The sequence below is a fragment of the Pleurodeles waltl genome, chromosome 6 (assembly GCF_031143425.1).
Source record: "Pleurodeles waltl isolate 20211129_DDA chromosome 6, aPleWal1.hap1.20221129, whole genome shotgun sequence".
NCBI classification, from domain to species: domain Eukaryota; kingdom Metazoa; phylum Chordata; class Amphibia; order Caudata; family Salamandridae; genus Pleurodeles; species Pleurodeles waltl.
In genome coordinates, this window is record NC_090445.1 from 694,450,833 (window position 1) to 694,465,336 (window position 14,504).

Genomic DNA, 14,504 nt, shown 5'->3' on the forward strand with positions numbered 1-14,504 from the left:
TAGAAGTATCAATCAAAAACACTTTTTGAATCAATAAACAATGCACCTATTATGATTACAACTTTAAACCACAGGTTCCATTATATAGTTAAAGCATTTTCTTTCGGAGTCACGTTCTTTTGGTTGACAGTGATTTTTGACTAGGTATGTCTGGTTTAAATACAAGCATGCGACTGACCATTCGTTCTTTACAAAGCCCATCGACACGGGTGAAACATTATATGGAGTGACTGCCAACCCGCCCCCCACTTTATTTTTTCAGCTAGTATTTTTCACCTTATGAAGCACAAATAAAAATAAATGTTTGTACTCTTTAAAAAAATGGCAGTTTATTTATGGCTGGGGCTTGGGGTGACCAGAAATTGATCATTATTTGTATTCAGTAAACTTGGTGGGTTTCTTCTTTGCTTCTGTTTATTATTTCTAGATTTTCTTTTTAAATGGTCCCAAAGTCCCGAAGCTAACAGAAGTGAGTATTCAAGTGGACGGGCCTTTGTGAAGTGGGAAGAGGTTTGGAAGAGGAGGGAAGAAGATGAGGGCATGAAAAACGAGAACGCAGCAAAGCGTTTACAGGAAACTAAGGAAGGGCAGTTTGCTGTTTATTAATTAACAATGCATGATATTTCACCTCTGTGTCATCAATGAAAAGAAGATTTTGCTTCTAACTTTCCAGAAAAATTTAATTTTTCATTTATGCCTTGATTTATCAGTGAATGATCCTGCACAACCACGCACTCTCTTTGCATTCTGTAATTTGGTGGGTAGTGGCTAACCATTAAAATTAAGCCACAGACATCTTAATACTTTTGTATTGTTGCATTACAGCTTGAGGAAATAGACTTAATGTGAACATTTCTCTGTGGTTTGACACCAGTATTTTGGTTTAGGTGCCACCTCAGTTTAGAGGAGGACGGTCACTGAAAATGGGCTAAAATAACACATATTGCGGGGCATAGTGAGGCGTTATATTGCCAATGCTATTGTTTTTATATATATCTGTAATGCAAATTCGACAGAGTAATGGTATTGGACAAAAGTTCTTTAGTTTTGGAACCTTAATTTCTTTCACAGAAATTTCACTTGAGAAACCGGGAACAAGTGGAAAATTGTATTTTTCTAGATGTAGCCATACAAACGGAATGCAGAGTGGTTACATAACATAGATATAGTTGATTTAATCAAGATCAATATGAAAAAAGTAAATACAACACTTTGGAGAAAGTGTCATGCTTCAAAAAGTGTCATACTTCGGTTGAACGATTGGTTCAAAATGAAATACTGAATTTGTCTCTGATTTGCTGTGCTCCTATCCACTTGAATCTCATGATACGTTTGGCTGTTTTATGTGCCTTCTGACTCATGGACTACCGCAATCACAAACATTTTTTTCCTAAATCAGTTTTAACACATTGTGAAAATGAAGGTATTGCTTCCACAGCAAACTTATTTTGCCCTGTATTCTGGTCTTGGTTTACTGATATCCGGAATGGAATGTGCTAGACTCTTCACTTTGAAAACCTCCCTCTTTTTTGCACGGTTTCTTTGTAGCTAGGTTCAATCTTTAAGTTTTCTTAAACAATTTAAGAGGCCTTATGCTCTCGTACTTATTTTATAATTGTAGAAACCACTAGAAGGAAAACAAATGAAGACATATGTGAATGTACAAACTTTATATCCTCACCACAATGCCTGTAGAGTTGGAGAGAATTGCTTAGTAAGATGGGTTTCCACACATTACTTAAAGCTCTTCTGAAATTTCATGACTGTCTCTGAACCTTATTTGTCAAGGTCAGCATACTCGTGCAACATTTGAATGTTCACTTGTCCTGTTAGTAATATTCACAATTCATGGCAATTGCGATAGGATGCTGCACTACATGGTAAGAGTGACTACTTCTTTGGATAAACCCAGTAAAGACACAAGGAGGCATGATATTCACAGTCAGCTGGCTGTTTTCTCATGGCTTGTATATTATACACATCCAGCTTAACACCAATTTACATCAAGATAGAGGGGCCTAGGCAGACATCAACAAACTTCCTACTTCGTCTACCTCAGAAAATACACATTTAAATCCAGTGAAACACCCAAAGCTGACCTATGATTCTATGATCACTCAGCTCCTGCTTTAAGCCTTTTCCATCATTGGAGACTTTATTATTCTTCCATTGCAGGTCATAATGTTTGCCTATGTTTTTCTGCATCACCTGCATTTTACCTCACTCTTTTGTTACTCAAGTGTCTCCTTCCACCCACCTAGCTCTTCGACACACCAATTTGTGGTTTGAGCGCTGCAGAAAAACTTAAATAATTGCCTCACTCCTTTCAGAAAACAAATATTGCGATGGAAGGACTGTGCTCCTTCAGTGAGCTTTATTCCTAAGATGCACTCTATCATATTGTTCTCCAACTCTATTCCATAATTAAACTATTAGAAGAATAGATATGGGGCCTGACTTAGATGTTGGTGGTAAAGGTCCAGTCGTCAACTTTTTGACTGCAAATCCGTCCGCCGCTGCAATGGTCCGCCAGCTGTATTCAGATGTTAGGGTCCGACAGATGAAAGCCCAGATTTGAACCACCATCTCTATCAAGAAATACTGCCCACTTCAGTGGCGCAATAGGTAAAAGTGGCTGATGGCGTGAACCCCAGACTCCCTTCCCGCTGTGCAGATTTGGACGTGCCTACCACCAAGAAAAAAGTAGCGATCCCACCTCCATGTTTGAGTTGGTGATTGAGGGGGGAAAGGGGTGAAGACTCACCTTTTTTCCCCATTCCACCCTCGTCTTCGACTGGACATGACTGGAAACACCTACAGCTGTGACCAACCCACGGAGAAAACACAACCCCTCCATTGCTTGACTCCAAGGTAGTGCTGCCGCTTTGCCAGGGTACATTGGGTGGGCACTGCGTGGGAGGCCTGGGCCACTTCAGACATACACCTGTGGGTGCAGTGTCAATGGTGTGTTTATGTTGTGACCTGGCTGTATGTCAATGTGTGTTTTTGGCATGTATGGGTTGTGTTGGGTCAGAATGGCAATAGCGTGTTGTGTGAAAGTGTTGTGTAGTGTGTAGTGCGGGGGTACAGCTATGTTTAAGGTACAGTGTGTGTGTGTGTTACTTACCTCTCTTCCGTACCTCTGCCATTGTACAAAGTCTACTGAGTCCTGCTGCCGTCTCCCTCTGTCAGCAATCTATTGCCAGTCAGTCTGCCTGCAGAGACGTAACACCAAAATAAGGCGGACGGAAGACCGTCAACTTTGAGGTCTTCTCGGCTCCGTGGCTGACGCAGTCTGGCGGTGCGACTGCCAAGATCTAAATCAGGCCCTTGGACACCTATATGGACACAATGTTGAAACGATAACACAAACGTAATAAGAAAGCTCTTAATCACCTTCACTTATGCTCTAGTGAATCTTTTACAACAGATCTAAAAATGCCTAGGAGAAGTTCGTAGCAACAAAATTAAGTTAAACAAATGCACTTGATCTCTGCAGCCAACAGATAAAACATCCCATTGCTAACTTAATGCTCATGTCTGACTACCCAACCTTAACCAACTGCAGATACCAAAACATAAATTCTCTCATCAATAGGTAGTTAAAAACATTCCAATGAGACTGAAAGATGTAAAGAATTGTCAGTGCTTCTCTCTCACCTCCAAATCCTTACACTGAATTTCCAATAATGCCTGTGATGCTTTCAGGACCTAATACCTTATTAGAAAAATAATCCAAATGTACCTTAGCAAATATGGATAGTCTTTGTGCTCAATTGACAAGCAAGAAGGTCGGAGCTCGAAAATCGATTGACACGTAAGTGTAACATGTTCCTTAAGCCCATTTATGAGAGATCCCCATCAGAAAAAAACATAATTTTCACGTATTCCCAGTCTTCCCTGCTTGTCCTCCTGGTTTGCCACCACAGTAGGCAGCAGTGGCCCTGTTTATAGAGTAAGAGAGGGTTCATCAGATCCAGATACAATCTGGAAATCCTTCATACCTCAATGTTTAATAGAAACTTTTGAGCGACCAATAGAGGGTTATATAAAAAGATGTCCTAGCTAATTTTGACATTGTGAAAGAATGAACAAGAAATTTGAACAGCACCTTCTCATACCATAGAGCTAATGAAGCTCGCTGATGTAACAAGTCATGTCATTTTACTGAAATAAATGAGGGCTGGGTATGTACACAAATGTCCAACTCTCAGATGAGGAGTAGAAGAGTACACAGTAACAAAACATAGTCTGTCACACTCGATTTCACCCTCGCCTTAACAGCTCTTCTCCTATCCCCAATTTTGTTACTTCCTGTTTGTCATATCTTTAGGACTTTAATAAGTAAATGATTTTAGTACAGAGCATCCACAAACACTGGCATCACATTACTTTTGAGAAGAAACACAGAAACAGTACCACTTTAGTTGAGAATGGTATCTAGGCCAAATCATGCTTGATTTAAAAGGTATACAGTATTGTTTCAGGTTCCATACTAACAACCTCACTGTCTTCAGAATGCCCTCCAAGTGTTCGGTGCTAAAACGTGTGCAGCAGCGCAAGAACGTTGGCCCATGGTTTTCTAATGATGCACAGAAATATCTTCATATTGCGTAGAAGACTCTAGGTATTCATGAGAAAAGTAGTCTCAGACCAGAGCCACTGGAATTATGTGACAGGGGAGGGTCAAATTATACAGCAAGGTTGAGTAAATTAGCAGCAAGAAAAGGAAAATTATGTGGCATTATGCAGCACACTTTGTGATAGTATTAATTCATGTTTTGTGATTTTTAAACTGTCTGGCAATTAGTTGTACCTCGTTAGTACCAGATTCACACCCAAGTATAGCAATAAGCAATAAGCAATAGAGAGGTGACCAGTCAGCCTTTGCAAAGGGCCTTCCACTGCACGGCAACTGTCGCTGTGTTTTACTAACTTTTGAACCTTTTGAGCTAAAAACCTTTTTGGTTAAAATCTGCAGATTACGCGGCTGATGATGGATTATGTGGCAAATCTACAATTATGGGAAAATCGCCGCCCAATCGCATGATTCCAGTTGCCCTGCCTAAGACCCTTTGATGTTATGCTTTCTTTCTCATGTACGTCCTGCTCTGTTCTGCTCCTCTCTTACCTTCTTCATAAAACCATGTACATGTTTTCCTTTATCACTTCCTTCCTTCAAGACCGTAGTGACACTGGCAATAGTGTGAGAAAGGAAGGTTTCACAGAAATATACATTTGACTAACGTTCTTTCACAATCTTGTTATGCAAAGTATTCCCTTAAATCCAAGAACAGCTTTCTTTGTGCTTCTATGTAATACTGCATGACGTGTCATATTTAAGAAAGTTAGTTAAAGTAAATAAAAGTCTTAGTAAACATAACAGCTATTTGCTTCCACTCAATTCCACAGACTATTTCTGGAGGCTCAATATTATGCTTTGCGATCTCTAAAAATGTCTGTTGTGAGCAAATTCCCTTCAGTGGCCTTTCCAAGGTGCACAATGTTATACTTTAAAAGGAAAAGACTGGATCCAGCAGAAGACATTTAGATTGGCATTATAAAACTGTACACCCTTCTTTTCTTTGCATGCCAAGTTGTGCACACATTGTGCACAATGTTGGTGGAGACCGCATCAGATATTCTGAAATCCCTGAGGTCTGGGTGGGATTGGTGGCCTATTAAGAAAATCCATTTGTGGAGGAGGTGGTCTTGTTGGTACAGCAGGGGTCACTGGTGGCCTGTAATAGACAAGAACATTATTAGAAACCCTAAAATACAAAAGAATTGACAATTTCAGGATGTGTCAAGTAAAGAACATTATATAGACTTAGCAGATATCCTTAGACAGTGGTTTATTTGGTAGAATGATTAGGTTCTGATGTATAGAAGTGGGTGTGATTCACAGGAGGGCACGTGGTTTGTTTGAGTAAGCTATGGTCTGTAAGAAGAGATACATATATTGGAGAAGGTGTATGTGGGAGTTGGTGCAATCTAAGGTGATGATAAGCGTGGGTTATGGAAAGAGTTGTGTTCTAAGGAATGAGGTGCTGTTTCTGGAAGAGAGATTGTTTGTAGGTGGAGATGTAGTCTTGGAGAAGAAGTGGGGTCTGGATAAGGGGTTATGATGTATGAGCTTCCATATAGAACTTTGAAGAAGGTGAAATATATGAAGGATTGGGCTCTGGAAAAAGATGCGGTTGTAGGAGGAGGTGTGTTCCTGGGAGGCAGTGTGGTTATGAAAAGGAGTAGTGGTTTGTCGAGGGAGTTGTAATATAGGGGGGGTGGTTTGTGGTCAAATGTGTGGTTGGTGAAAGAGGATGAAATCTGTGAGAAGATATGCAGCTTTTGGGAAGAGGCCTGTATGCAAAGTGCTAGATATGATTTTTGTAATTTTTGCGTAAGTTTGCACCGATTTTGCATCAATAAACGACGCAAATGCGGCGCTAAAAAAGTACAATGGTATTTTGTAAGTTTGCGCTGATTTTGCGTCAATAAAAATAAACATGAAATTGTAGACAGTCAGAGGCAACCCCACCGGACGCTCCAGGGTATTGCCCACACAATCGCCAAGTACTACCAGGGCCTTTATATGGCCATCCCTAAATTGAAAAGGGAAGCTGTCACTTTCTGAGTAGCAGCTGTTGGACCAGCCTATTTCTGCTGTGGAAGTGGGTGCAGCAATTTCTGCTGTGGCATCTATACCGGCATCTGTGGGTTCCATACTGAGTACTACACCACATTCCAGGAAACCCTAACACACTGGCTTCTGGTGCTTTATAAAAAAGTGTCAAAGATTGGGACCTTCCCATCAGAATTGGATATCACTACAATCGTGGTAATTCAAAAGACCCAACCCCATCGACTTCATGCTCAGATTATCGTCCGATTTCTCTCATCAACGGGGAAGTTCAAATTTGCGCTACAATCCTGGCTGCACAGCTTAGACAGGTCCTTCCTAAGCTTATACACCCGGCCAATGTGGCTTTATGGCAGCCAGAAGCACGAGTCATTGCCTAGGCCCGGGTTGTTCTCTGCCACCCCTTCTTTTTGTGCTGGTGATTGAGCTGCTGGCCCGCCTCATCAGCTATGATGCCCTGATGCAGGGGTGGTGGTGGAAAGGGGGTACGAGGGCCGTATCGCACTCTATGTGGATAATGTCCTTTTTTTAGAATATCCTGCAATGGGCAGACCCTGCTGTCTGCAAATCCTCCAGCTCTTTGGAAGGGCTTCTGGTCTCCTTGCCAATCCAGCCAAATCGGTCCTTATGCCCCTAGACCCGTCCCTGGACTGTGTGGCCTGACAGACAGACATCCGTGTGCCACCTCTGTTTCAAATACTTGGGTATTTGGGTAGCGCTTCACCCTGAACTCACTTGGGCCCATATTTATACTTTTTTAGCGCCGCATTTGCGTTGTTTATTGACGCAAAATCGGCGCAAACTTACAAAATACCATTGTACTTTTTTAGCGCCGCATTTGCGTCGTTTATTGACGCAAAATCGGCGCAAACTTACAAAATACCATTGAATTTTGTACATTTGCGACGATTTTGCGTAAAAAAACGACGCAAATGTGGCGCTAAAAAAGTATAAATATGGGCCTTGGTCTCTTAACCTCAGACCTCTAACACGTAGGGCTAAAGAAGAACGATAGGTGGCAGTCCCTTCCGTTAAACATGATGGGTAGGAGTGCCCTTCATAAAATGATAGTGCAGCTGAGATTTCTTTATGTCTTTCAGAATCTCCCAATATTGTATCGCTGCCCCGGTGATGGTTCAGGGAGTTGGATAAGCTGACATCCTTGTTCCTCTGGCATAACTCCAGGCCCTGATTAGCCCTTAGCCATTGCCAGCGAGCCCCATATGATGGAGGTCTGGGGATGACTTACCTTTAGCTTTACTACCTAGCTTCCCAACTACTAGTGATCAACGATTAGCTTAATGGGGATTGGTCCGATCCTGCCTATCGGCAGGATCTGACATTCCTGGGGTTCCTACAAAATTTGGCCATGCTATATGGCTCCCCCGTCTGTGCTGCTATTCCTGGGATAACCAGGTGGTCTTCCTTCCCTAAAGGGCTGCACTCCAGCACACCAAATGGGATAACAAATTTACCCTTCAAACCACCTTATGTCATGATACATAGTTACGTGAGGTGTCGGAGTTGGAATGGTTAAGGAGGTGGGACCTTATTGATATAGTGCAAATTGGAGAAGTTGGACTGGGACACACATGCACTCCTTTCAGAGGCTCCAGGCCACCTATGCTCTCAACCCCTCACAATTCTACAAATATCTGCATTTACGACATGCTCTCTACACCAACATGTCTTGTGACACTCCTCCCCTTGAGTTCAGTCCCTTGGAAGCTAAACTGCTCATGGGGATGTTGGGCAGAGGAGGCATCTCCTAGATCTATCGCAACCTCATCATTAATGCTCCTGGAATACTGGAGCACCTTAGGGCCCGCCGGGAGGGATAGTTGGATCGCCATGAAGATGATGACTGGTGGGATGCAGTGATGGCACCCTGAACTATCACAATCTCCTCCAGGCTACGCTTGATTCAGACCTACTATCGTTACTGTGCCTACCTCATTCCCTCCAGGCTTCACCAGGTTGGCCTTCCCCCCACCCCCCACATGTCCTTGCTGTTCAGGAACCCCTGCTGACTTCTATCACATGGTATGGTCATGCCCGGTGATCCAGAGATATTAGTCTGCTGTATTGAGAGAGTTATCAGATTTATTGGGGTGGGAGGTGCAACGTTTGCCCTTGATGCTGCCGCTTGGGGTGCTGGAGCGTGCCGGGGGTCGAGTGCTGACTGGGCGCTTCTGGGAATGGCAACAATGGTGGTGAAATGAGACATTGTATCCTGCTGAAAAGCTGCTGCTCCCCCCACAGTATTGCAGTAGCGGCAAGGAGTGGACTGGTGTGTAAAACAAGAGAAACCCATGTATGAAGCTTGGGGATGCCCCACAAAGTATAAACATATATGGGAGAAATGGTTGGGTCCACTGCAATATCCCTTCATCTTGCAGTACTTCAAGCTTATGTCTTACCCCGTGGATCTTGGCTCTACAGTGCATGATATGTTTGTCCTGTGCCTATCAGATATGTACTATTACATGCCAGTTGAGTGATTTATTACTGTGACAAAACTCAATAAATCTGTTTATTAAAAATGTTTAATTAGAGTAGAGCTCTTAATTTATAAGACCAGCAAATAACACAAACAGAATTTTGGTCTATCTCTGACCGTAGCAATAGATTTCAGTAATTGTTATATTCAGTGTCCGAGATGCTGACGCTGTTCTAAAACCAATACTAAAGAAATGTGAGAGGTCTTATGTCAATGAAAGTGCTATGCCTGGTATCTCTGGCTATTGTTTCCCTTTCAACGAGCTGGTGATGGTTTCGTTAAAATGAAAAAGATAGAGGAGAAAAATAGAATCATATTCTGGTTGCCTGCATGGTTGTCCTATGGGAGGAAGAAGTGCTTTCACTTGTGACATTTTCTTCAGTAGATCAGGTAACACACTGACTGTGTCCAAGGAGTACATTCACTAACCTGGGAGAAGGAAATCTTGATATTGTGAAGACGTCAGTAACCTTGATGTTAGAATTGTCATCCTAGTGGATAAGAGAAAAAAGCCACAAGTGTCAAAGACGAGCACATCAACCATGTAATCACTGCACCTGTGAGATGATATCGTTGTTACAGAAAAAGCTGAATGTTTCTGATGCTTACATTTTCATTGTGAGCCACTAAAATTAAAGTTGATCTTTGCAAAAGCAAGTAAATACAATGTGTTCACTGGTGGCTAGTGAACTATGACAGTGGCGGGGTGTAAATAACTCCCCAAAAGCACTGATTAAGCCTAACACCATTATCCATTCCCCAAAATTTTGTTATAACAAAACAGTGCCAACTGGTGTTTTATACAACAACATTTCCAAATAAACTGGCTAAACATCCAAGAGTTCTGAAGCTGCACTAATGAAATATTCGAATACTTTTATGGTGTAGCAGTCAAGCCTTCCCTCCAACAGAGGACGTGAGGTCTCATTCTCGCTAACTGGAATTTAGAAAACGGTGCGAAACCTGTGTATTTGTCAGCATACTTTACCTGACAGTTGGTTACATTGCTATGTATATAAAGTACAGGCAGTTTTCAAAATGAAGTTAGATTGTTTGTTCTTCACTTTAATCTTCATTATCACTTTCCCTGAGTTTGTTCTTTAATTTTTAATTCCACTTACTTATAGTGGTCCAACCTGCCCCTTCCAATTAGATTCCCCGTCACGTTTAGTGCTGTTTGTATATTTGTTACTGAGGATTTACTTGGAAGTGGGAGGATATAAACACCAAAAATTATACAAATCACTCTCGCAAGCAGAACTGGACAAATGTGACTGACTCGTGCAGCAGAGCTGCCGCAGAGTTTGCAGGGACCTTATGGGATCAAAAAAATCAGGCAGGTTATAGTCTCACATTCTCAGACCTCTGATAGCAGTAGTAATAATATAATAATTAGATATAGATAATGAAATGCTCAAAGACAAGTGCAAAAATACCAGCCAAATGACTAAGGACCAGATCTAAGAAGCATTCTTAAGGTCACATACACTTTGATTGGAGTTTGAAACCGCAAACATGTTTTTAAGGTACTACTCCCATTTTGGAGTATGGTAAACCTTCACCAACTCCTAAAATGGAACTGCGGGCCCATACCGATTTTGTATTTGAAAGGCGCATTATGTAGGCAACCCTTCCAAATACAGAATCGTTATACAATGTGTCAATGTCTTACAACAGATAAACTACTGTCTCCTGAATTGGGACCGTGATATATTTGAAAACAGGAATGCGAATGTAAAAACGAAAGTGTGTTGCGGAGTAGGCAGTGGTCCCTGGGACCACTACCAATTCTAAAACAAACTTTTCAAAAAAAATAAAACTTTTCTTTTTAAATGCATCCTTGTTTTCTTTAAGGAAAACGAGCTAGTGGTCAGCTGATCCTACAGGCCACCATCCTTCTGCTGGCCACTAGTCTAAGACAAACGTTATCTGTGACATACTTCATTAATAGTCATGAGGTAAGTCGGATTATGACCCACTCCGAATTGGAATTTAGCAAATTGACCAATTAGTACATAGGTCAGTCTGTTAAATTCTTTGCTGCTCAAAAAAATACTAGTCACAAATTGCGACCAGATTTTTATGACCAGAACTTCACATCTGCCCTTAAGTGTTTTTTTGTTACTAACAAAGTGAACAGCAATGAACCTCGAGAACAAAGCCTGGATTTTTAACCAGTTTTAAATATCAGAAATGCTACAATTTTGTCTTCAAAAATCAGTGCTCCAAGTTCCGGAAATATACACATTTTGCTATCAAATATAGTTGTCATTTTGCATAAACAAACGTTTGGTTCTAAACACGATCTTGTTATTTTCATCAAGTGCTCTTGCAGCACCAGGACACATTCTTACTTTCATCCAAAAGAATGTCCTCATATTGCTGGGATTTATAATAATATCCTCACATTGAAAGGATCTCCACCTTCATTATGCCGCAGACTGAGGATTTAGATATACAATGCTCACAACATGTCAAGGATGGGCTACTGAAATACCAGGGATAGGAACACCCTGTTACAAATGCCCACTTTATTTCATGAATATCATATCAGTTGCCACAAACGTCTACATTATATCAAAGAGGGACCATACTATTATAGTAGATATGGTGTGGCTAGAATTCCCAAAGTATATCAAAGATGTACTATTGCTATGCAAGGGATTGCCATAATATGTCAAATATGGGGCACAATTATGCTGAGTATAGGAAAAGTGCGCTCAGGATTTCCTCCATTATAGATAAGACAGGACTCAATTATGCTTGTAATATCAATCAAATGCTAATTATGTGCCAGGGCCACAACATTCCAGATTTGTCACTAAACTAAAAATACGTTTGTGTTTACTTGTGAAGTCCTGGCCCGGGCTGCTAAATTGCTGCTTTTAAGTGCACATTGCGGGTTTTAGTCCAACTGTGGGAAAATGTTTATTCTGCAGGCTCACATTTGGAATTTGACTTTGAAGCAGCATGCGCCTTTTGGAAGTACTTTACAAAAATGTTCACATTTGCTAATTAAATAGTGAAAATAATGTCCATGTCTAGGCAAGGGCCTAATCAGTTAGTAACTGTTTATCAGGCCTCACGCTGCCTAGAGGTGGAGACGCCAGCAACCCAGAATCCCAACAACAATCACGGGATTTCCTGGACAGATCAACAGGGCCTCAAATGTAAAATTAGCAAGACCATGACAAAGAAGACATTATTTGGTGGGAGGGCTGTGACCCTCCATTATACAGTACATTGTACAGTGCAGTGGTCTTGGTCGGATAGTGATGTGAATGTTACGTTTGGGAACATTCTAAGAACCCACCATTTTACAGTAGTTGCAGTCTACTACTTTGGTTTTTCCAGAGAGCATTCCAGTGTTCACGAGCGGCTACTGGTCACGAATAGTTTGTAATGTTTATATTTTGAGGACACTGGTTTATCTCAGCATTGTCATATTACCTGCTCTCATTTATATGCTTTTTATGTGTTTTACTACTTGGCTGACATTTTTACTGTGCTTGATGTGTCAGTCACAAAAATCTGCAGTCTTGACCGAACATTTACATCTTTATTGCAACTGTGACAACTCAGGGTATCAGGGTCTCTATTGTGTGTCACCTGTCTCGGATATTCTTGAGGCTCTGCGTGTGGCAATTCTGTCCCCTCCATAGGTTCAATGCGTGTAATGTCATCTGTAGGTCGCATGAAAAGTCATAGTCTCCAGTAAGCTCAGACACATTCAGATGAAGGTATTTTTTATAAGCTGCCAGGTGAAGCACTGTGACTCTAGTCAGCATACACTGTGGCTATTGCAGAAAGGAAACTTAGGAAACTACAATGTGATGATAAGTAAAGACTGTAAGGCAGTACCCAGCCCGTTTCCTGCCTCCTTACATCCCACACCTGCAGCTAGGAGCAATGATATCAATTTGTGGACTCCCACCCTGCTAAACCTGCGGTTCACCTGCTCTGGTTAGAGTCCGCGGAGAGCTGGGTTTTTCACAGCTGAGCGTCAAAAAGACTACACTTTCAGAAACCTTTGACCTGGTGGCCTATCTGCCACAAAGCAATGGGGTCACAGTGATGGTCACTCTGACTGTAACTAAAGTTTCCTACTCGAGACTGTCATGCACTGGGTAGGAAACATGCACAGTGGTCCCCAAGCCCGGTGAGAAAGCTCCTTGGACATCTGAGTCATTGTTACTTTGTTCTGAAGAATACAATCATGCTTTAGGTGTTTGTTCTTGCTGGACAAATTACTTTGCTGAACGTATGCATCAAACTAGGAGTCTGCTCTGCAATGTTCAGAGCTCTAAGTGACGCTGCCACACATGCGGCTCCACTGCAGACTCAAAGTTGCCTTTTGCCTGATTGTGATCTCTAAATATGGCAGACAATCCTTCATCAGGGGAGTGAAGGCCATGTCCTCTGCTGGCCTTGCGGACCAGTTCTGAGGCTTTCAACTCCCATTAGTGCTGGATAGTATGCTCTCAGCAAACCCATTTCTCTCAAATGCTGCAAGATGCCATGTCACTATTTGACATAAAGAACTAACATTTTAAAAGCCCAAAGTGGGTCTTGTGTCTGGAAGCCACCAGGCTTAAGAACCCAGGACACTTATGCTGTAAAGTACCAGGCACTCTAAGCTATATTAACTGAAGTGAGAGAAAGAACTACACATTCATATTCTGTAACTTCTGAATTTGATGTAGTGACAGGTTCAGTGAAAAGGAAAAATCCAAATGCTAATTTGTTCATATAAGCCATTGTAGGAAAGTACCATCTTGCCTGGCATGTTACCCCCATTTTTCACTGTATATATGTTGTTTTAGTTGTATGTGTCACTGGGACCCTGGTAACCCAGGGCCCCAGTGCTCATAAGTGTGCCTGAATGTGTTACCTGTGTAGTGACTAACTGTCTCACTGAGGCTCTGCTAATCAGAACCTCAGTGGTTATGCTCTCTCATTTCTTTCCAAATTGTCACTAACAGGCTAGTGACCATTTTTACCAATTTACATTGGCTTACTGGAACACCCTTATAATCCCCTAGTATATGGTACTGAGGTACCCAGGGTATTGGGGTTCCAGGAGATCCCTATGGGCTGCAGCATTTCTTTTGCCACCCATAGGGAGCTCTGACAAATCTTACACAGGCCTGCCACTGCAGCCTGAGTGAAATAACGTCCACGTTATTTCACAGCCATTTTACACTGCACTTAAGTAACTTATAAGTCACCTATATGTCTAACCTTTACCTGGTAAAGGTTAGGTGCAAAGTTACTTAGTGTGAGGGCACCCTGGCACTAGCCAAGGTGCCCCCACATTGTTCAGAGCCAATTCACTGAACTTTGTGAGTGCGGGGACACCATTAC

General features: G+C 41.8%; 1 protein-coding gene across 1 annotated transcript in view; it reads right to left on the reverse strand.

The window, feature by feature from the left end:
* Positions 1-4,317: 4,317 nt before the first annotated feature.
* LOC138300177 (disintegrin and metalloproteinase domain-containing protein 9-like) overlaps positions 4,318-14,504 on the reverse strand; it is a 587,087-nt gene continuing 576,900 nt past the window's right edge. The window contains exons 21-22 of the mRNA XM_069239149.1: positions 9,570-9,631; positions 4,318-5,741 (exon numbers count right to left, since the gene is read on the reverse strand). Of these exons, the coding sequence (XP_069095250.1) occupies positions 5,636-5,741; positions 9,570-9,631 (168 nt within the window). The 3' untranslated portion in view covers positions 4,318-5,635. The remainder of the gene's footprint in view (positions 5,742-9,569; positions 9,632-14,504) is intronic.